The following is a 19,878-nucleotide window of genomic DNA, read 5'->3' on the forward strand; positions in this document are numbered from 1 at the left end:
ATGATGAGCAACGATGACCTCTGCCGGGGGTGGCAGTGTGAGTACGTGTGTTCCGGGGAGGGGGGTGGGGGGTGGGGTCTCTGACACTCCCTTAGCTGAGCCAATGACTCATTCTAAATCGGAGCGACTTTTGGAGGTCATTTTAGTCATCCCCCTGCCTTCGGGCCGGATGGAGTTGGACTCCACTGCAGCATGTGTGAGGGTGGGAGGGGGTCGACCGCTGGGGTGGGGGCGGGGGCGGGGGGAGAGGGGGAGAGTGTCCTTGCGTGGACAGGAGTGGGGCAGGGCGTCGTGTGACCTGGACGCGCCCCAGCCCTCCCGCGCCGGGGCTTCCCCATCCCTGAATCAGCATCCTTCTCCAGGGAAACAGCTTTTTGCAGGCGGAGAACCGGATGTTGGGTTTCCGGGGTGGGCGGGGGCGACGTCCCCTCGGGCCCGGCCGGGGAGACTGGGGCATTCCCGGGGTCCCGTCTGCAAGCCCGAGGGGCCCGCGGCCCCCCCGCCCGGGTCGCCCAGAAACTTGCCCTGCGGCGCGAGCCGAGCCGGGAGCCGCGCGGAGACGCCGCGACGCCCTCTCCCTGGCAATGCGCATGATTCTGCGGCTCTGGGCTCGCCGCACTTCAACGCACCTTGAAATGGGCTCGCCTCCTGCGCGCCGCGACGGACGGGCGGCCCAGCCAACGGGCTGGCGCGCTGGCGGGCGGCGGCCAATGGGCGCGCGGCGGGGGCGGGGCCGGGGTCCGGCCCGCTAGGCTTCACCGCGGCGAGGGCTGCGCTGCGCCCGGGCGAGGAGTGCAGGTGCCGCTGCGCCGGGGCCGGAGGCTGCGCGCCGAGCGAGCCGAGCCGAGCCGCGGAGGATGGGGAGCGGGCCGCCCGGGCTGCAGGGGCACCGGCGCGGGGCGTAGCGGGCGCGGGCCGGGGCGCGGGAGCGTTCGGGTAGGATGAGGCTCCTGGCTGGCGCGCGGTAGTACTATGATTTGGTATGTGGCCACTTTGATAGCAAGTGTGATCGGCACCCGAGGGCTCGCGGCTCAAGGTGAGTTGAAGTGCAGCGCCCGGCCCGGCCCCCGCGGCCCCGCCGAGGTGGGGTCCCGCGGGGCGCGCCCCGGCTGCACCCCGCGTGCCGACTCCCGGGCTCCGGCGGGGCGCGCCGGCGGCTCCCCAACTCCGGCCGCCGCGGACCGAGGGAGTTCGCGGGCGGGCCGGGGCCGCGCAGCAGCCTTCAGCGGGAGGGGGCGCCCCGGCCCCGCGACCCTCCCGCTCCCCGGCGCACGCCCCTGCGGGGCACAGTCCCGGCCGCCGTGTCGGCGCGCCCAGCCCTGCCCGGTGCCCGGTGCCCGCGCCCGCCTGCCCGCACCTGCGCCCCGGCCGCCGAAGTTCCCCGAGCGCGGGCCGCGCAGGGCCGACCCCCGCCGCCGACGCCCGCCCGGGCGCAGGACCCGCTCGGCTGCTGGCGAGGGCGGCGGGGCGCGCGGCGGGCTGGGGTCCCCCCTCCCTCTGCAGCATCTCGGAGCCCCGGGAGCGTTTTCTTTCTGTGATTTCCCCGGGGCTGAGCCCGGGATGCGGCGACGGGGAAGCCGGCGAGTTGGGTGCTGCGTGCGTGAGCGCGCGCGCTTTTGCTTTGGAGACGGGCCGAGCGACCCGCAAGGCTCCGGGCGGCACCGCAGGCTCCCGGCCCTCCGTGGGGGCGAGCGGAGCCCGGCGCCGGGACTCCGAGCTCACCGTCTGCAGCGCACGGACGCGACCCGGCTGCGGGCAAGTTCGCCAGGCCCCGAGGAGGGGAGAGGGGCCGAGAACCGGCGGGGGTGGAGGTGGGCGCGGAGGGCAGGGGGCCTGGGCGCGAGAGGACCCGCGTCGGCCGCGCTGGGGCACAGCTCCCGCCCCCGGCCCGGCCCCCCCCCCCCCCCCGGGGCCCCCGGCTCCTCTGGGCCGTGCAGGGGGAGAGGGGAGCGACCGGGAAAGTTTCTAGGATGGAATGTCTCCCGTGCTATTCGAGGAAGGGAGTGAGTCTGGAAACGGAACCAGAGGAGGGCCAAGAGGGTGATTTGGTGAGACGCTATGTCGACACGGGGGGTCTTCAAACTCCATTTGTCAGTTGGGAAAACTGAGGCCGGGGAGCCCCAGGAGCGCGTGGGATGGCGGTGGGTGTGACGTGGGTCGGGCCGTGTGTGAGAATCTGCCCTTAGCTTCAGCCTCCTCCTTTCCCCGTTTCCTTGTAGTCTTCCGATGCCCTCGTCCTCCTCCCCTCCAGGTTTTGGTACGTTCCTGCTAGTTCCTGCTATGGGACTGTCGCTGAAAGCACAAAAGGAGCTGCTGGGGATCTTTGAATAATAATAAAAAAAAAAAAAAAACAGATACTGAAAGGAGGCTCTGAAATAGCCTCCACCCTGAGAAGTCAGGGTGAGGGGAATGGACTTTGGGCAAGTTTAAACACAGAGTGAAGGCAGGTGGGTTTATACCTGCAGCAACACACAGAATGGCCAGACAGAAGGAAGGACTTCCCACCGTGGAAGGTTGTTGGGCATGAAGGTTATGGGTGTGGAGAGGTCCCTCTGTCGGGGCTGGCTTGACATGCACCCCTGAGCCTGCCCCTCTTGTTGGTCTTGGGGTCCTTTTAGCTTAAAAAGGCTATTTGCATGTTAGTCAAGGACCTAGGTACAGAGGCAAATGATCTGGTTCCAAGTCCTGGCTCTGCCACTTGCTGGCCCCGTGACCTTGGACAAGCTGCCCAACCTTTGAAATGTCATTTGCCTCAATGGAAGTGTAGGGTTAACAGTATGAGCTTGTGGGGTTTTCTGGTGAACGTTAGCACTGTAAAGAACTGAACGACTACCTGATGTATACTAGGTGCTCAATAAACGTTAACATGACTATTATTCTTATACTCGGTATCTCCGGGGTTCCCGGCTGCTGCTCAGTTTCTGTCCCTGTGGCCAGTCAGGGCATTGGGACCTGGGAGTATCTTGGGGGAAGTTCAGAAGGCTGCCTCTGTCAGGAACCAGGTAGCGGCTGCGGCTGACCTTGTCTGAGGAGAACCTCTTGTTCCCCTGAATCCCAGGGAGGTGTGCCGAGGGCGTGCTTGGAAATCCTTTGAAAGATCTGCAGAACTGCGAGTTGTATCTGCGGCCAGAGGCTTGTGGGAAGGATGCAGGAGCCCAGGAGGCACGCAGCCTCTGGAGTGGGGGGGAGGGGGGCCTGTGTGGCAGGCCTTTGCTCACACGGGAAATGCCAGCCACTGTTCCACGCTGGCTCTGGGTGAGAGCTCAGCTGCTCTCTGGCTGGCTTTAAAGGCGACTTCTGGGGAGATTCCTGAGAGCCAGGGGCTTGGAGATGCCCCCTTTAGGGCTTGGCTGAAGCAGAGGCTGCTCCAACAGAGGGGTAAAAGGGAATGTGGGTTGGGACAGTTAGGGATGGGCTCCCCTTTTGCCTTAGACCGTGTGTGTGTGTGTGTGTGTGTGTGTGTGTGTGTGTGTGTGTATGGTGAGTAGGGTCCCTGGAGAGGTCGGAGAGGGTACGGAGAACATAGGTATCTGGCGTCTGGGAGATGGTGCCTGGCTCTCAGCATCCCAGGCTGAGCAAGCTGGGGGGCGGGGGGGACGGGACCCTGGGCCATGCCTGGGTGACTGTGGACCTGCCTTCGAGGTCTTATTCCCAAGGCCGCCGCCTCCTGTCCATCCAGATGCTGCGGTTGTGTTACCCCTGCTACAGCGGCCCCACACCCACGGGGGTTCTGACTCCCATCCTCCGGGTAGGGTACCTCTACCTGCCTGGCCTTGACTCTCCCTTCTTCCCTTTGCTGATGAAGGTGGGAGGGAGGAGATGGCGACCAGGAGGCTCTAGCACGACCCCACGGGCAGTCCCTCCGCAAAGAAGGACTCTGCTCGGCAAGTGGCCAAGCCGTCCGGCCAAGCGGTCCGTGCGCGCTCGCGCTTGCGTCCCCGCACACGCGCCAGAGGCAGGGGTGTGTCTGGCAGCCTGCACCCCGGCAGAAGCTGAGGACGGGATGTGTTGGAAAGGGCACGGCCCAGGGGCAGTGGGAAGACTCCGCTTCCAGCTCCTGGCCTGAGGCCCAACGTGTGCCAGACTTGGAGTGGGCAGGTCCCAGAGCCCGAGGGTTTCGTGTTTATGGCTCGGAGGCGGAAAGCGGAGGTCTGGTTACCCGAGGAGCAGAGGCTGCGCAGCTGGGCGGCGCCGAAGCTCAGCATCTCCCTCCTCCCTCCCTCCTGGCTCCTGCTCTGCTCTCCTGAGGCCCGCCTCTCCTCCCGCGGCCCGCCCGGCCCGCCCGGCCAGGGTGCGGCTCTCTCCCTCTCTCCTCTCCCCGGCCCTGTCCGTCTTGGGCCTGCAGGCTGCTGGCTTCTCCCCCAGCCTTCCTGTGCTGGGGTGGGGGTGGGGAGCTAGGTCCCAAAGGGGGCTAGGCCTGAGATTTAACACACTTCTCCTCTCGGAAGCCTCCTCCCTCCCCAGACACTTCCTGTGACCTTCTTCGGCTGGGGCCCGGGTCTCAGGGGGCAGTTTCCGTCTGTCTGCTGCCTACTTGACGTCTGTCTGCTGCCTACTTGACGAAGAGTGGATCTGAATTATGAGAAGAGCTGTAATTGGTGTGAGCCGTCTGCGGTTGTGTGCACATGCCTGTAGAGGCATGTGTGTTTGCACACGTGTGTATACATGCCTGTGCTTGCGTGTGCATGCACTGTGTCTGCATGCACATGTGTAGGGGGCAGCGGGACGGGGAGGGGAGGCTCCATGTGGGGAGGCCCTCCCCTCCCCTCCGGGTGCTGTGGGTGGCAGTGTGACTACACTTGGAGCAGACACCTCACTCTCCTCACCCCTGCTCTGCACCTGAGTCGAGGCAGCCCAGAAGTTTTCCAAGTTGCAGGCTCAGCCCAAGGGCTGGATTAAAAGATGCCTGAGGTCCCAGAGAGAAAGACTGAATGGGGGCCGAGCCGTCACTGGGGGGCCAGACCCCGAGCTCCAGGGGCCCAGGAGCTCCAGCAGGGGCCCCGGTAGAGCAGGGGCTGGGCCCTGGGGACAGGGCCACGGCTCCCGGGGCACACAGGCAGCTGTGGCCTGGCCGCCCAGGGGCCCTGCCCGTGGGGCCAGCGCGGGCTGCCCGAGGCAGCTGACCTATTTTTCCTAGGAATCTTCCTGCTTTTCTGTTCTCTCTTGCGTGAATAAGCAGGAGACTGGTGAGCAGAGAAGGGCCTCCATCAGGGCTCTGGACAGCAGTTCCATGCGGGCCAAAGCCAAAGCGAGGAGGGAGGCGCCCGCAGCCTAGGGGTCCTCCTGGGAGGAGGGGGGACTGGGCCAGGGAGGAGGGGGACTGGGCCAGTGCCCTCAGCCGACATGGCCTCCCTCGTGCCCTAACCCGTCCGGGTCACAGGCGGCCACGGGGAGCTCGGGCCGCACCTGCACGCGGGCTCTGGGATGTGAGCCTCTGTCCTCATTCTCTGGCTTCAGCCCCGGGGTGCTGGGCTTCTCAGGGAGTAAGCATGGGCTTCGGTGCCCACGGGCCCATCTTGTCTTCCCCAGGAGCCCCGGGGCCCTCACCTGCCTGCCTGCGGGCCCTGGGGTACACGCGTGCGCTTGGCCGCGGGGCTGGCCGGCGTGTGCGGGGCGCAGGCTTCCTGGGGCGCGTGCGGGGCGTGTGCGGGGCTTGAGGGGTGTATGCGGGGTGTGTGGGGGGCGCAGGCCTCCCAGGGCGTGTGCGGGGCTTGCGGGGTGTGTATGCGGGGTGCAGGCCTCCTGTGGTGCATGCGGGGCTTGCGGGGTGCTGCGGGGTGCGGGGCGGGGCGTGGCCGTGCCCTTCCTCGAGGAGCCCCTGCAGGAGCGAGGTTGAATTACCACTGCTTCCTGCCAGGGGCTCCTGGGGAAAAGGCTCTTGGAAATACAATCTAGCCGAGAGCAAATTAAGGTTGCTAATAGCGGGGCTGCGGCCTGCGGCCGGGGAGCGGGCCCAGCCCGGGGTGGGTGGGGGGCAGCCCCAGGGGAGGCGCCCTCGGTCCTGCCCTGCCCTCGGTCCCGGAGCCCTGTGGGGTGGGGGCTGGGAGCCAGCACCCTGAGAGGGGGCGGGGGCGGGGGCAGGGGCAGAGGACAGGAGCCAGCCTGGCTGGGGCCTTGCTGGAGGCAGAAGGGTGGCCCCGACCTCCAGCCCACCTGCCTCCTGTCACCTCCGCTCTGCAGTGGTCCCTGCTCTGGGCCGTGGGGCGCCTGCCCCTGCTTCCTCAGGCCACCCCTCTGGGTGTGTGCTGGTGTGGGAGGCTCCCTGGAATCTCCTGGAGCCTCCTGGCTTGTTGGGGAGGAGTGATTGGGGGACTATTGGGGGCTGTGCCTTTTTTGGACTCAGCAGGGATTATTTTTAGGCTGGCAGATGGAGGTGGCGGTGGCTGTCGCTGGTATTATTAGACAACAGGCCTGTGGTTTGGGAGTCTGGTGCCCAGAGGAGGGGGGGGGACGAGGAAGAAGAGGAGGAGGAGGAGGATCAGGAACAGGAGGCTTCGGGAGGACCTTGTACTGGAGGATGATGGGGCTGGTGGCCCCTCCGCTCGTGCTCCCCCCTCGCCAGGGCCGCTACCTGCAGAGTGACGCTGAGCCCAGGCCTGTCGAGGCCAGCAGCTGCCTTCTGCCATGCCCACCCTGTCTTCTGTGTGGCCACGGGCCCTGAGCCACAGGGGGTGGGGAGGGACCACCCCTTGGCCGGGGAGGGTGTGGGGTGCCGCGGGGAGAAGCCTTGGGGCCTGGGCCTGGGCTCGGCAGGGGGGTGTCCCCCCGAGTGAGTCCCAGGTTGCTCCTTAGTGAAAACGAGCCCATTGCGTTTTGCTCAGGTGGGCATCTGGACATCGGGGGACGTTTGTGGCCTGGCCCAGGGCCTGCCGTGAGCTGGGTACTCAGGACGCGAGGTGGCTGGCGCAGACGCTGCCCGGCCCTCCTAGAGCTCCTGGGGTGCGCGGGGTGCTCCTCTTCTGCCAGCCACTGGGCAGGAGCCCATCCTGGGGCAGGACCTGCAGGGCCAGGCTCCATGCACCTGGATCCAAGCAGCCTGGGCCTGGCCGCCCACCGGGCACCACCTGTGTAGACAGGGGATTGGTCCCCTCGGGGCGCCCCAGAAGGTCAGCCAGACCACAGGGGCCACCTGGTCCCCCCTGCTCTCCTGCTGCTTCCTGCGCAGAGCCCCAAGGGGCAGGCTTGTTGCGCTTGGTCCGCAGTTTCCTGCCTCCTCCCAGACCGGCCAGGGCAGCTCCTGCGCCCTCAGCGCCACAGCCTCCTCTCCTGGCTGCCCAGGCTGTCTGCTGGGAAAGGGGCCTGGCCCCCCCCCCTTGTAGCCCCTCCTCACCCAGTCGCTCTAGGTCCTTCCTCCCCCTTCCTCTTCCCATCCCCTCCCCCCTCTCCCCTCCCCTTTCCCATCCCCTCCCCCTTTTCCTCTGCTGCTTCCCATCCCCTCTCCCCCTCTCCTCCTTCCCTCCTCCCCTCCTCCTCTCCCCCTTTCCCATCCCCTCTCCTCCTTCCCCTCTCCCCTCCCTTCCCCTCCCTTCCCCCTCCCCGTTCCCATCCCCTCTCCTTCCCCTCTCCCTTCCCTTCCTTCCCCTCCCCTCCCTTCCCTTTCCCCCTCCCCCTTCCCATCCCCTCTCCTTCCCCTCTCCCTTCCCTTCCTTCCCCTCCCCCTTCCCATCCCCTCTCCTCCAACCCCCCTCCCGCCTTCCCCTTCCCTCCTTCTCCCTTCTCCCTTCCCATCCACTCCCCTCCCCCCTTCCCATCCCCTCCCCCCTTCCCCTCCCTCCTTCCCATCCTCTCCCCCTCCCCCTCTCCCCCCCCCACCTTCCTGCTCTCAGTTGCTGCAGGCAGCCCTGCTGGGAAGAAGCCCACTTGCTTCCTGAGGAATTGCCTCCACTCTCTCCCCTCCTGGTTCCGGGTCCGTGAAGCCCGTGTCTCTGTGTCCCCTGTGCTCGGAGTCCTGTGTCCTGCCCTGGGCTGGGCTCTGCCTGCGTCCCTGCCTCTCTCTCCTGGTTTCTTGAGTCCCTTTCACTCTTGGGTTCGGGTTTGGTGTCCTCCTGGGTTACAGCTCATCTCTCTCCTCCATCAAACCCCTCTTCCCTTTTTGCTGCCAGCTTGTTTACTTTTTTTTTCCTTGTTGGAGCTTTTCTGGGGAAAGTGTTTTATTAGACATGCTTTGGCTCGGAAAGGATCGGGCTCAGGAAGGAGTGCTTGTAGGTGTTGAGTGAGAGTGCTGTGTGTTGACGAGTTGAGGAAGCTGATAAATATTTTAGGGCTCAGCAAACCAGGAGCGTTGGACGGAGTGCAGAGGCTGGGACAGGGCTCCCACCCCTCCGCTTTCTTCTTGGGAAACTCTCTCTCCTTTTGCTTTCCTTAGAATCCTTGGGATGCTCCTCTTGCCCTTCCCCTCTGCCCCTGCCCGTCCAGGCCAGAAGGGGTCCTTCTGCAGAGATGCCGGTGGGGCTGACTGGCTTGGGGGCAGGTCTAGGGTCGGACTTGGGTGGGTGCTGCATCCTGAGCCTCCCGCCAGCTGGGGAGGGGATGGAAACCCGGAGCCTGGCGGTGCTGCGGGAGGTGTGAGAGGCCGCCTCATTGCTCTGCAGTGAGGATGAGGCAGGCATTGATTGTACTGTGGGAACCCACTTCCGCGCCCACCCACCTCCTGGCATTGCCCCCCCCCCCCCCCCCCCCGGCCCTCAATCCCCTGTAGCTGGGGAGCTACCGAGCTGCAGACCCCAGCTTCACCGCTAAAGGGGGCAACCGTCAGCCCCTCTGCCTCCTGTCTTCAGCTGTAGGGCCCGAGCCCTGGGCAGGGGCCCCCTTCCATGGTCAGCCTCTGTCCCCCATGCCCGGTACCCAGGCCCTGGGATAACTCCTTCCTCTTCCTGAGGCTCCTGTCTTTCCTCTTTTCACCTCCTGGAAAGTCCATGCAACACACAGTCCCGTATTCACAGGCACACTCACATCCCCCCAGGCACACACTCACCCGTGTGGTTTTGCCAAGAGCTCACATATGCATCATGCACACACATACACTCCCCCGTGCACACACACATGGCTCCCCCTGCTGGCTCCTGGTGCCTGCCGTCTGCCCTGTCCTTCTGGGTCCAGGATCAGCCTTTGTGCTCCTAGAGGCGGGGAGGCAGGCTCTGTCCCCTTCTGGGTGCCCCTGGGGTTGTGGGGGAGGGGCCTGCGGCAGCTGAGCCTTCTCCTTGCTTTCCCCGAGGGGCTGGAATTCAAACCTAGCCTGAAGCAAGGTTGGGGGTGGGGGGAGTTGGGAAACCTGCTGGGCCTTAGGCAGGTGAGTGCAACACTGTGCTCTGCTCCAAAAATACTCTGTGATCTTAGCTCTTTCTCTAGAAAACAGTGATGTCACCAGTAGCCAATCAGCTTCTAGAAGAGCTTGCCTCCTCCTCCTTCCGCAACTTCGGGAGGAGAGGGAGAGGGGGATGGGAAGGGAGAGAAGGAGAGACACAGAGATGAACAGACAACATGTAGGCAGCCGCGGAGCGGGATGCAAACATAGCAACCCAATCACACGGAGGTCCCTCCACAGAAAAGCAGGCAAAATCCCTCCCCGGTGCAGAGGGACAGGAAATCCACATATTTCCCCCAACACAACACACACACACACACCCCACACACTGATAGAGACATGAAAACCGAGAAAGACCAGTATAGAAGAATTCACACAGGGTGGGAGCTAAGAGGAAAAGACAGAGACACAGAGACCTGAAGAGAGAGCAGCACAGAGAGACCCGGAGAAGGAGCAGGGGAGAGAGGGACCTGGGAAGAGTCAGAGAGACAGACGCACAGCAGGACCAGAGACACAGAGACATGAAGGAAAGCCAGAGACAACCGGAGACAGGGACACACGGGGGTCAGAGATGCAGTAAGAGTCAGTGCAGAGGCCCCACAACAGATGGGCGGCCGGACGGAGGACGGAGGGATGGAGGGACGGAGGCACGGAGGCACGGAGGCACGGAGCCCTTCCCCCGCTGGAGGCCCTGGGCTCTGGGCTTGGCGCCCCAGCGGCGCAGCTGCTGTCCGTGGTGCTGCCCGGAGCCGGGCTGGGGGGAGGCGAGCCGAGGGGTGAGCCGAGGCCTAGGCCCAGCAGAGGTGGGTAGTGTGGGGAGGGGGCCCGAGAGCCTCTCCAGGGCCGTCCCTTTCCCTGGGAAGCCAGCTGGACAAGGTGACTTTGTGAGCACGGAGTCCTCGTGTGGGAGGGAGCAGTTTTGGGCTGAAGTGGGGGTGGCACGCCTCCTGTGGGGGCTCAGGTGTGGTTGCCAGGGGCCGCCAGGCAGGAGGAGCCGCGCCTGAGCTGACCTGTCCTCTGTGTCCTCCAGCTCAGGCCGGGGCTGGGTCCTCCACTCTGCCTCCTGCTGCAGGGTGGGGGGACGCACCCTTGCCAGCTGTGTGTTTGGTCATCTGCCAGAGGTGGGATGATCTCCCCTGAGCGGGCAGGCGCAGCAGTCCCAGCGTCCCCGCGCCGTCCCCAGCATCCTGCCTGCCTGCTGGGGATGCTGGGCTCAGCAGTTGGAGGGCTGGAGGCCGCGCCTGCGCCCCTCTCCGCAGCAGGTGCCAGTGGGGCAAGGGAGGAGGGGCCCGGAGAGGCTGGTCAGGCCTGCGGGCTTTTGGGCTTTTCCCTCGGGGTTGCCACAGCAGCCTGAGACGGCTGGCTCGGGATTCCCCGCTCCTGGGTGGAGTACTCGTGTTTTGTGCTGCGAACCTCCTCGGGCTGAGCTGGGGGTGGGGCGTGGGAGGAGGCTGGCTCTGCGGCTCCTACCAGGCTCTGGTGGGAAGCCTCCTGCGCAGGGAGGCATCGAGTATCTACCCCCTGCGGCAGTATCTATCCCCTGCGGCCCAGGCTGCGGCCCCTCCACTTCCTCAGTAGCCAGAGTCCTGAGAACTGTCGGGGCCTGGGGGGTGGGGGGGGACATGGTCATGGCTGTGCTCCTCGGGACTGCGGAGGGAGGATTTGGCTTGCACGACTGGATGGAACCGCTTCTTCCTCTTCCTCCCTCCTTCCACTCCATCTCAGGTTCATGGGTGCCCGGGGCTCCAGGGCCCCCGGAGGTGTGAACAGAGGGGGGTGAGAGGGTTTGGGGGCACCGGGACCCTCTGGGGGGTGACGGAGCTCTTAAGGGGGCGGCCTGGGGCCGTGGGTAGGGGTGGGGGCTAGAGGGCCTGGGACATGGCGGGGGGGCTGCTGGAGCGGGACTTCCGCCCACCTCCCTTGTGCACTCCCTGTGCCACCCGCAGCTGCCCACGGCCTGCGAGAGGAACCTGAGTTTGTGACCGCGAGAGCTGGCGAGGGCGTCGTCCTGCGATGCGACGTGATTCACCCCGTGACGGGCCAGCCCCCGCCCTATGTCGTGGAGTGGTTCAAGTTTGGGGTGCCCATCCCTATCTTCATCAAGTTTGGCTACTACCCACCCCACGTGGATCCTGAGTATGCAGGTAAGGGCTGGGCTGCTGTACGCCCGCTCCTGGCTCAGCCACGGCCTGCCTGCCCTTGTGGTCGTGGTCACAGTTGCGGTCACGGTCATGGTCGCGGTCACCGTCGCGCTGCGGTTGAGGCTCCTCCAGCCTTCCTCTCTGTGGCCGCTCATCGTTTCCCGACTGGTGTGTTACCTGTTCCCCGTAGTCCCTGCCTCTTCCATGCCCTCCTTTGGGCTTCAGTAGGTTTTCATTAAGTGGGAGTTGAGGGAGGAGGGGCCGCAGACCGGGGTGGGGGGGGCGGTTTGGCTGGAGGGGAGGCTTCACCAGGGCCGTGGTGGGAGCGCGCAGTATGCAGGTCAGTGGGACAGAGGGACAGCAGGACAGAGGGACAGCGGGAGCACGGGAGAGCGGGACAGAGGGACAGCAGGAGCGCGGGACAGCGGGAGAGCAGGACAGAGGGACAGCTGGACAGCGGGACAGTGAGAAAGCGGGACAGTGGAGAGCGGGTCAGCGAGAGAATAGGACAGTGGGAGAGCGGGATAGGGACAGCAGAGAGCGGGACAGTGGAGAGCAGGACAGCGGGAGAATGGGACAGCAGGACAGTGGAGAACGGGAGAGCAGACAGCGGGACAGCGGGAGCGCGGTATAGTAGGACAGCGGGAGAGCAGGACAGTGGGAGAGCAGGAGAGCGGGAGAGCGGAGAGCGGGAGTGCAGGACAGCAGGACAGTGGGAGAGGACAGCGGGAACACGTGCCAGGCTGCAGGGCAGCTGTGCGCAGGAGGGGCCGAGGCACAGCCCTGTGCCCTGGGCCAGGCGGCCCCGTGGTTGACACTTTGCTCTCCCTCCCTTGGCGTGAGCCCTCATGCCCTCAGGCCGGACGCCCCATCCCGCATCCCTGGCGGCGGCGCACCCGCCCTCTGGCCCCTCTGCACCCGCCTCCTGTCCTGCCCTGTCCTGTCCCGGGGTGTCTTGCTCGGGCTCTTCCTGCCAGCGGGGGCCTCTCCGGGAGTCACTGCCAGCGTCTGCGTGCCAGTCTGCTGGCGAGGAGAGCACAGGGCTTGAGCCTGAGCACGTGAACCTGAGTGTATGTGGGTGTGAGCATGAGTGTGTGAGCGTGTGAGTGTGTGAGCGTGTGTGAGAGTGAGAGTGAGTGGTGTGGGAGCATGTGTGTCGTGAGCGTGTGTGTGAGCATCAGCGTGTGAGCATGTGAGCATGAGTGTGAGTGGGAGCATGAGTGTGTGAGCGTGAATGTTGTGCACATGATTGAGCAGTGTGAGAGCACGTGTGTGTCCTGAGCATGTGTGTGACCATTAGTGTGTGAATGTGAGTGTGAGCATGACTGTGAGTGTGAGCATGAGTGTGAGCATGCGAATGTTGTGAGCATGAGTGTGTGTGAGTGCTGTGCACGTGAGTGAGCAGTGTGAGAGCATGTGTGTGTGAGCATCAGTGTGTGGGTGTGAGTGAGTGGGAGCATGTGTGTGAGCATGTGTGTGCATGAGTGCTAGGTTGTGAGCATATGTAAGTGTGAGCGTGTGAGAGCATGAGTGTTGAGTGTGTGCAAGTGCTGGATGTGTGTGAGTGTGTGTGTGTGCACGTGAGCCTGAGTGTGACCATGAGGTGTGAGTGTGAGCGTGTGTCTGAGTGAGCATGAGGTGTGCAAGTGTGTATGTGTGAGCATGTGTGCCTGAGTGTGAGAGTGTTGTGAGCCTGTGTGAGAGCGTGTGAGTGTGAGCTGTGAGCGTGCGTAAGTGTGAGTGTGTGTGAGCAGGAGAGGTGTGTGTGTGTGTGCGCGCACGAGTGCTGGGAGTGCTGGGATGCTAAAGGAAGGCAGGGAGATGGCAGGGCCTTGCTTCTACATCTACTTCCCTTTACCCCGTCCTCCCTCGAGGCCCACCGCGCGCTCTCCGCTCTCTCTGTCTCTGTCTCGCTCTGGCCGTGGTTGGTTTTGACTCTGGTTTTTGAGTGGATTGTCAGTGTTGAGATGGGCGGGGTGAGGGCGGAGGCCGGGGGAGGCCCGAATACAGGGTGAAGGACGAATACAGGGTGAAGGACGAGGACGAGTGGAGGGCGGAGGACAGGGTGGAGGGCAGAGGATGGGGTGAGGGCCCAGGACGGGGTGAGGGAGGAGGTTGAGGTGAAGGACCAGGACGGGGTGAGGGCCCAGGATGGGGTGAGGGAGGAAGACGGAGTGAGGGAGGAGGTTGGGGTGAAGGACCAGGATGGGGTGAGGGACAAGGACAGGGTGAGGGAGGAGGACGGGGTAAGGGAGGAGGACGGGGCGGGGGAAGGACCAGGATGGGGTGAGGACCCAGGACGGGGTGAGGGAAGAGGTTGGGGTGAGGGACCAGGATGGGGTGAGGGACCAGGACAGGGTGAGGGAGGAGGATGGGGTGAGGGAAGAGGTTGGGGTGAAGGACCAGGACAGGGTGAGGGCCCAGGATGGGGTGAGGGAGGAAGACGGAGTGAGGGAGGAGGTTGGGGTGAGGGACCAGGATGGGGTGAGGGCCCAGGACAGGGTGAGGGAGGAGGATGGGGTGAGGGAGGAGGTTGGGGTGAGGGACCAGGATGGGGTGAGGGCCCAGGACAAGGTGAGGGAGGAGGATGGGGTGAGGAACCAGGCCGTCAGGGGGAGGCAAGGAGGCAGGACGAGGGCCCCCCCAGGCAAGGCGGCGCGCCGTCTCCTGTGCCCCCTGCCACCGGGGGGTGCCAGCCACTCCCTGGGGGTCTGCTGGCAGCACCGTGACGGCCCGTCCTGTCCCTGTCCCTGTCCTGCAGGCCGGGCCAGCCTTCACGATAAAGCCTCCCTGCGGCTGGAGCAGGTTCGCTCTGAGGACCAGGGCTGGTACGAGTGCAAAGTGCTCATGCTGGACCAGCAGTATGACACCTTCCACAACGGCAGCTGGGTCCACCTCACCATCAACGGTGCGTCCGGGCCGCTTCCTGGGGCCACGCGGGCCGGGGCCGGGGCGGGGGGCGCGGTCAGGGGAGGCCTTTTCCCGACTCTTCTGTCCCTGCTGCGGAGACGAGTCGGCGGGGCTGGGCCCTGGTCAGCAGCTCCCACTGCCTGCCCCCTCGGGGGTCTCCTGGGGCCTCTGGGGCCCGTGGGGTGCACAGGATGGGCAGCTCCCCGGGCACAGGATGGGCTTGCTGTGGGTGGGCGTCCTTGGAGCGAGCGGGGGATGCGGCTCGGGGAGACCGTGCCAGCCCAGGGGTGCCTTCCCACGCTAGTGGCATTCCTGGGGTCCCAACACGACAGGGTTCCTTCCCAGGTTACTATTTTGGTTCCTTGTTCAGTATGTTCACGTGAGCGACACGCGGTGAGCGTCTGCTGTGCGCTAGCGTGCACGAGGTGCTGGGGGAACGAGGGTGACGCAGCCCGGACGCGGTCCCTGCTCGTCCCGGGTTTGCCGTCTAGGAAACTAGGAATCCTGCGGAGCGTCCCCAGCTTGCCGGCGCCCGGCGTTGACGGTGCCCACGAAGCGGATCCGCTGTGTTGACGATGCTTTTTGAGTGTTTGGACAAAGGCAGCAAAGTGCTCTGCGGGGGCACTGGCGGCCTGGCCCCGAGCCTGGCCCTGCTGTGGGTGGGGGTGGGCGGGGGCCTGGGTCTGAGGCTGTGACCCCAGCAGGTGCTGGGCCCTTGCGTGTCTCCACGTGGGGAGTCTCGCGTGTCCCTGGGAGTCCTCCCTTGGGCGGAGATACTCCGGAGGAGCCAGGAGAAGCTGGAACCGTGCAGAGAAATCTGGAGAAGTGACATGTGTGCTGTGGATGTGCCACACACAGCTTGGGTCCTTCTGGGTTTGGTGTCTGTGACTGTCGGCGCCGTGGGTGGGAGGGAGATTGCTGTCGCTCCTGGCCCGGAAGCTTCTCGCCGTGTCGGTCTGCCCTGAGGGGTGGCCCCGTGTGCCCTGGCGCGTGGGCTCGGGCCGTGTTCCCGGGCGGGGCAGCCTCTCGGGGGCCCGGGAGGACGGGACGTGGCCGGGCACCGGAGGCCCAGGGCTGATCTGGGCTGCCCGGTCCACGGGGTGCACTTGGCTCCTGTCCGGCGCCAGCGACTGATCGGAGGCTTATTTTAAGTCTTTGGTGCGCTGTCCCCACCACACAGCAAGCGTTTGAGTCACCTCCTTTTGATGCCAGCTGTTGTGTGTGCCGAGAATGAAAACTCATCTTAATATTAGCCCAAGCAAAACATAATTAGGAAGGTAAATCTGTTGCTAAAAGCTTCACTGACTGAACGCCGCGCCAAGAGGCCCCACGTCGAATCCTGAGGCTCTCGCGCCCCTCCCGCGCTGGGCTGGATCTCCACGCCCTTTCCCTTGCCTGTGTCCCGTCCCCGCAGCGTCCTCAGCCACCTGGTCAGCCACCGGGTCAGCCACCGGGTCGTGGCCGTGGCGGGGAGGCACTCCCATGCCCGGGAAGTAGAATTTAGCTGGAAGTTGCGCGTCGTGTTCCCGGCCCGCCTGGGTTCCCCTGCGCGGAAGTCGGTTCTTGGAGGATTCCTGATTGCTCCGGGGGGGACGAGCGTGGGCCGGGACCCGAGAAGGTTGCGTCCAGGGCACGGAGTGAGAGCCGGGTGATGGCAGGCGGCCGTCTGCAGAGGCGGCGGGAGGACGGGACCGTCTTGCGCCGCGTCTGGGCCGCGAGTTGCCTGTGGGGCCGACGCTGGCCCTCCTCCTCCTGGGGACAGGGAAGCGAGGACCTCAGAGGAGCACATCGAGGCCAGGAGGCCGTCGCACAGGCAGGTCCTCAGCCTGGACCGTGCAGAGGCCTGCGGTAGCGTGAGGGTGCTCGTGCCGCCGGTACTTACGCCGTGGGGCGCAACCTGGATCCTGGCTTTTGGGGTTGGCGTGAGTGACCCGCACACCTGGGCCTGGACACGGGGCTGCAGTGATCTTTGTCTCATAATGAAATGAAGTAATGCACACACGCCCACGCACAGATGCACGTGCACACACATGCACGTGCGCACATACCCGTGCCACATATGCACACATGCGTGCACATGCGCACACACATGCCCATGCACAGATGCACATGCATGTGCACACACACCCACGTGCACATGCACACTTGCATGTACACACATATGCAGGCCCATGCACACACCCAAGCACAGATGGACACGTACACACATGTGCATACACACACGTTCATGCAGACACATGCATACTCGCACGCACACACGTGCACACACACCCACGCACAGATGCACACATACACACATGCACATGTGCTCATACAGGAGTGCACACACCCATGTGCACACACAGATGCACACGTACACAATGCACATGTGCTCACACATGTGCACGCACACCCACGCGCACACTCAGATGCACACATACACACGCACATGTGCTCACACATCTCACACATGTGTGCACACGCCCATGCATATATCCACACGTGTGCGCACCCACACACAGATGCACACGTGCACACACGCACATGCCCACGCGCTCACATGTGTGCCCACATGCCACACATATGCACACGTGCACACATACGCCCACGCACAGATGCACACGTACACACGGCCATGCAGATGCACATGCATGTGCACACACACACTCACATGCACATACACGCCCATGCATAGATGCACACACACGCACCCCTTGAGTGTTTCTCCTGTGGCAGGCTGTGGGGATACAGCAGTGGGGTGGGCGGAACCCAGACCCGGAAGGCCGCGCACAGTTGCCTCAGGGCCTTGGGGAAACGGGAGGGAGAGCTTCCGTGAGGGGGCCCTTGCGGAGACCGGACTGGGGAGCAGGACTTACCCAGCTCAGGGCTGGCAGGTGCAGGGGGGCGTTCCAGGCTAAGGGATCAGCGTGCCTGGAAGCCCAGAGGAAGGGAGTCGGTACTCCGGGAAGGCGGCCAGGCTGTTCCCAGGGAGGTGTGGGCTGAAAGGCTAAGGACGTGGCGCCCTCTGCCGCAGGCGCCAGGACCAGGGCCCGCTCACCCTGGGACGCCTTCCCTTACCAGGAGCCCAGCTCCCAAACGGGGAGAACACAACACGCACCTTCGAGGTGAGAGCTCTCTCCCTTCATCCCCCTCCTCCACCCCGAGTTCTGAGGGCGAATATTTCCTTTATGGGCGGAGAGAGCCTGTACTGCCCACACGCTGTTGCTTCCAAATCAGAATGCTCAGTGTCAGGCATTTTCTGACGGAGATCACCTCTGGAAAATGAAAGGCCCATGAGAAATTAGAATTACAAATGGTCTCATTCTCCGTCTGTGTTTTCCCGAAGACCAGTTGGGTGGAAACAAACCCAATTATGCCTTTATCACATAGAAAATACCCCAAAAGCCCAAGCCAAGTCTTGCTTTAGGTTGGTGAATTACTTGGAGGAAAGGCCAGCCTATTTCTAACCTGCACTATTAATTATAGGGCACTTGCAAAAAAAGAATTAAGCCTGGAAATGCAGCTGGCACGCTAACACCTAATTCTGTAAATAATCGAGAGTCAAACCATTATTTTCCTGAAAACTCGAGATTGTTCAAAGTACTTTCCTGATTAGCACCTAAATAATAAAGTAATTATGTAATTAGTAATTAATTTGTCACTTCAGGACGTAATTTAATTTATTGTCTTTTCTTTTAAGCTTGACACCGGAGGTAATAGAGGCTGTGGCTGTATTACCCGTATTTCGAGGGGCAGGCTTGGCAAGAGGGGCTCTGTTGGAGATGCACACGTTCCAGGGCAGGAGGAGAGGCCTGGGAGCTGAATCTCAGGGAGCTGAGATTCCCGAATCCCTTTGTCAGGATCGGGAAGGCTGTTTGCCATCATTTTTATTAGATTAGACGTTGGATGAGGATTGATGCACTTGAAGGGCAACCGTTGTGTGAGTTTTGTGCGGGATGAAGGATGCTTGATTCACTCAGTATCCACGCCCGCCCCCGAGCCCTGGAGCCCCCGAGCCCTGGAGCCCCCGCCTGCCCCCGTGTGCCCCCGCGTGCCCACGCTGAGCCAGGGGCGCTGGAAGTGACTGAAGAAAGTGGTCTTGTCACGGTCTGGCCCCTGGGAGGTTTTATGGGTTTGAACGTGCGTGGTCTGTAGGTAGGTGTGTGTCTGCGTGTATGCTTCGTCCGTCCGTCCCTTCAACACGCATTTGCCGCGTGCTCTCTTACGTGCCAGGAACTGTGCTGGAAGCTGGGCGTGCAGTGAGATGGACAGAAAAGCTCTTTGTTCTCAGGGACAGTCCGTGATCGTGGCTTTAAGGAGAATTAAGGAGTCCAAGGGGGTGGAGAATGCCGGAAGCTGGGTCACGCACGTAAGGCAGAGATGGCATTCTAGCAAAGATTTGCCTGAACCAGAGGAGCGAGGTCTGGGTACAGACAGGACAGCAGAGGCCAAGGCCCTGCGGTAGGAAGACCAGGATGGCCGGTGGGCTGGCGCGCAGGGAAGGGGGTACGCGGTAGCGGACGGGTGGGCGAGTGAGGGGCGGCGGGACCCAGTCTCAGGCACTCCGGCTGGTTCTCTGGAGAGGCCACAGTGCCTGAGCGTCCCGGAGGTCTCAGGTGTCCGGGGAGGTGGTGCTGTGAGAGTGATGGCAGGAGAGCCAACCTTCCACGCCTGCTGACGTGGGGAGATGCCTTTCACACACTTTGTCTCTTATTCCTCCCTCGATCCTGGAGGGCCCCATGTAGGTAGAGCCCTGGGGGGCCGGGAGTAACGTGCTGGCTACCCCACCAGTGGGGCGAGCACTTTAACTGGGGCTTGGCCTCAAGACGAGCTGCACTCGTGCCGCCCCCGCCTGGCCTGGGCCCCAGGGCTGGGGTCCCTGGTGGGGCCTCCTGCTGGTCCACAGGGGACGTGGACCCGGTTGACTCTCCAGGCAGCTCGCACCGACGAGCTGAGGCTGTGACGGCTGCGGGTGCGTATCCGAACCGGGTGGAAATTTGGTCTAAGCTCCAGTCCGCGCAGGTGGAGGTGGGGGGACCAGGTGCAAACTCCGGAGAGCGCTCAGAAGGGAGTCGCCTGCAGATGGGGCCCCTCTTTCTGCTGGATGTTGGGAGGATGCTGGGAAGGGAGGAGCGGGAAGGGAGGAGCGTGCAGGATGCTCGCGGGATCCCCCGCAGCAGCCAGGCCAGTGGTCGCTGTGGGCCCAGGGGGAGCTCAGATAGCAGGTGCCGTGGAAGTGGGGCCTGGCGGGGGGTGGGGGTGGGGGGGGGCTGTGGGCATGTCAGGGGGGTGGGGGGAGGACCAGGGAGGACGGAGCTGGTGTGCGCAGGCTGCGCGAGAGCTCCTGTCCGTGCAGGGCACAGAGCCTCAGCAAACCCCTGGGGGCTGCGCATCAGCCCAGTAGGCCCGGTGAAGGTCAGCGATGTGCACCCCGCCAGGCGCACTTTAGACTTTGGGTCTTGCCTCCCCGTGTAAGACTCCCGGGCACAGGGCTAGCCTGTGTCCCCGTTCCTCCGCGTGCCCCAGCACCTCGTGAGGCTCACG

General features: G+C 64.0%; 1 protein-coding gene across 4 annotated transcripts in view; it reads left to right on the plus strand.

Annotated features, from left to right (window-relative positions):
- Positions 1 to 873: 873 nt before the first annotated feature.
- Positions 874 to 19,878, plus strand: part of IGSF9B (immunoglobulin superfamily member 9B) — a 56,418-nt gene continuing 37,413 nt past the window's right edge. For all 4 annotated transcript variants that reach the window (XR_005359019.1, XR_005359018.1, XM_038535601.1 and 1 more), the window contains exons 1-3: positions 874 to 1,036; positions 11,251 to 11,448; positions 14,207 to 14,353. Coding sequence is in view for 2 of the 4 variants with exons in the window: in XM_038535601.1 (XP_038391529.1) it covers positions 973 to 1,036; positions 11,251 to 11,448; positions 14,207 to 14,353 (409 nt within the window). In the remaining 2 variants the exon portion in view is untranslated. The remainder of the gene's footprint in view (positions 1,037 to 11,250; positions 11,449 to 14,206; positions 14,354 to 19,878) is intronic.

This window comes from Canis lupus, chromosome 5 (assembly GCF_011100685.1).
Source record: "Canis lupus familiaris isolate Mischka breed German Shepherd chromosome 5, alternate assembly UU_Cfam_GSD_1.0, whole genome shotgun sequence".
In the NCBI taxonomy this organism is placed as follows: domain Eukaryota; kingdom Metazoa; phylum Chordata; class Mammalia; order Carnivora; family Canidae; genus Canis; species Canis lupus.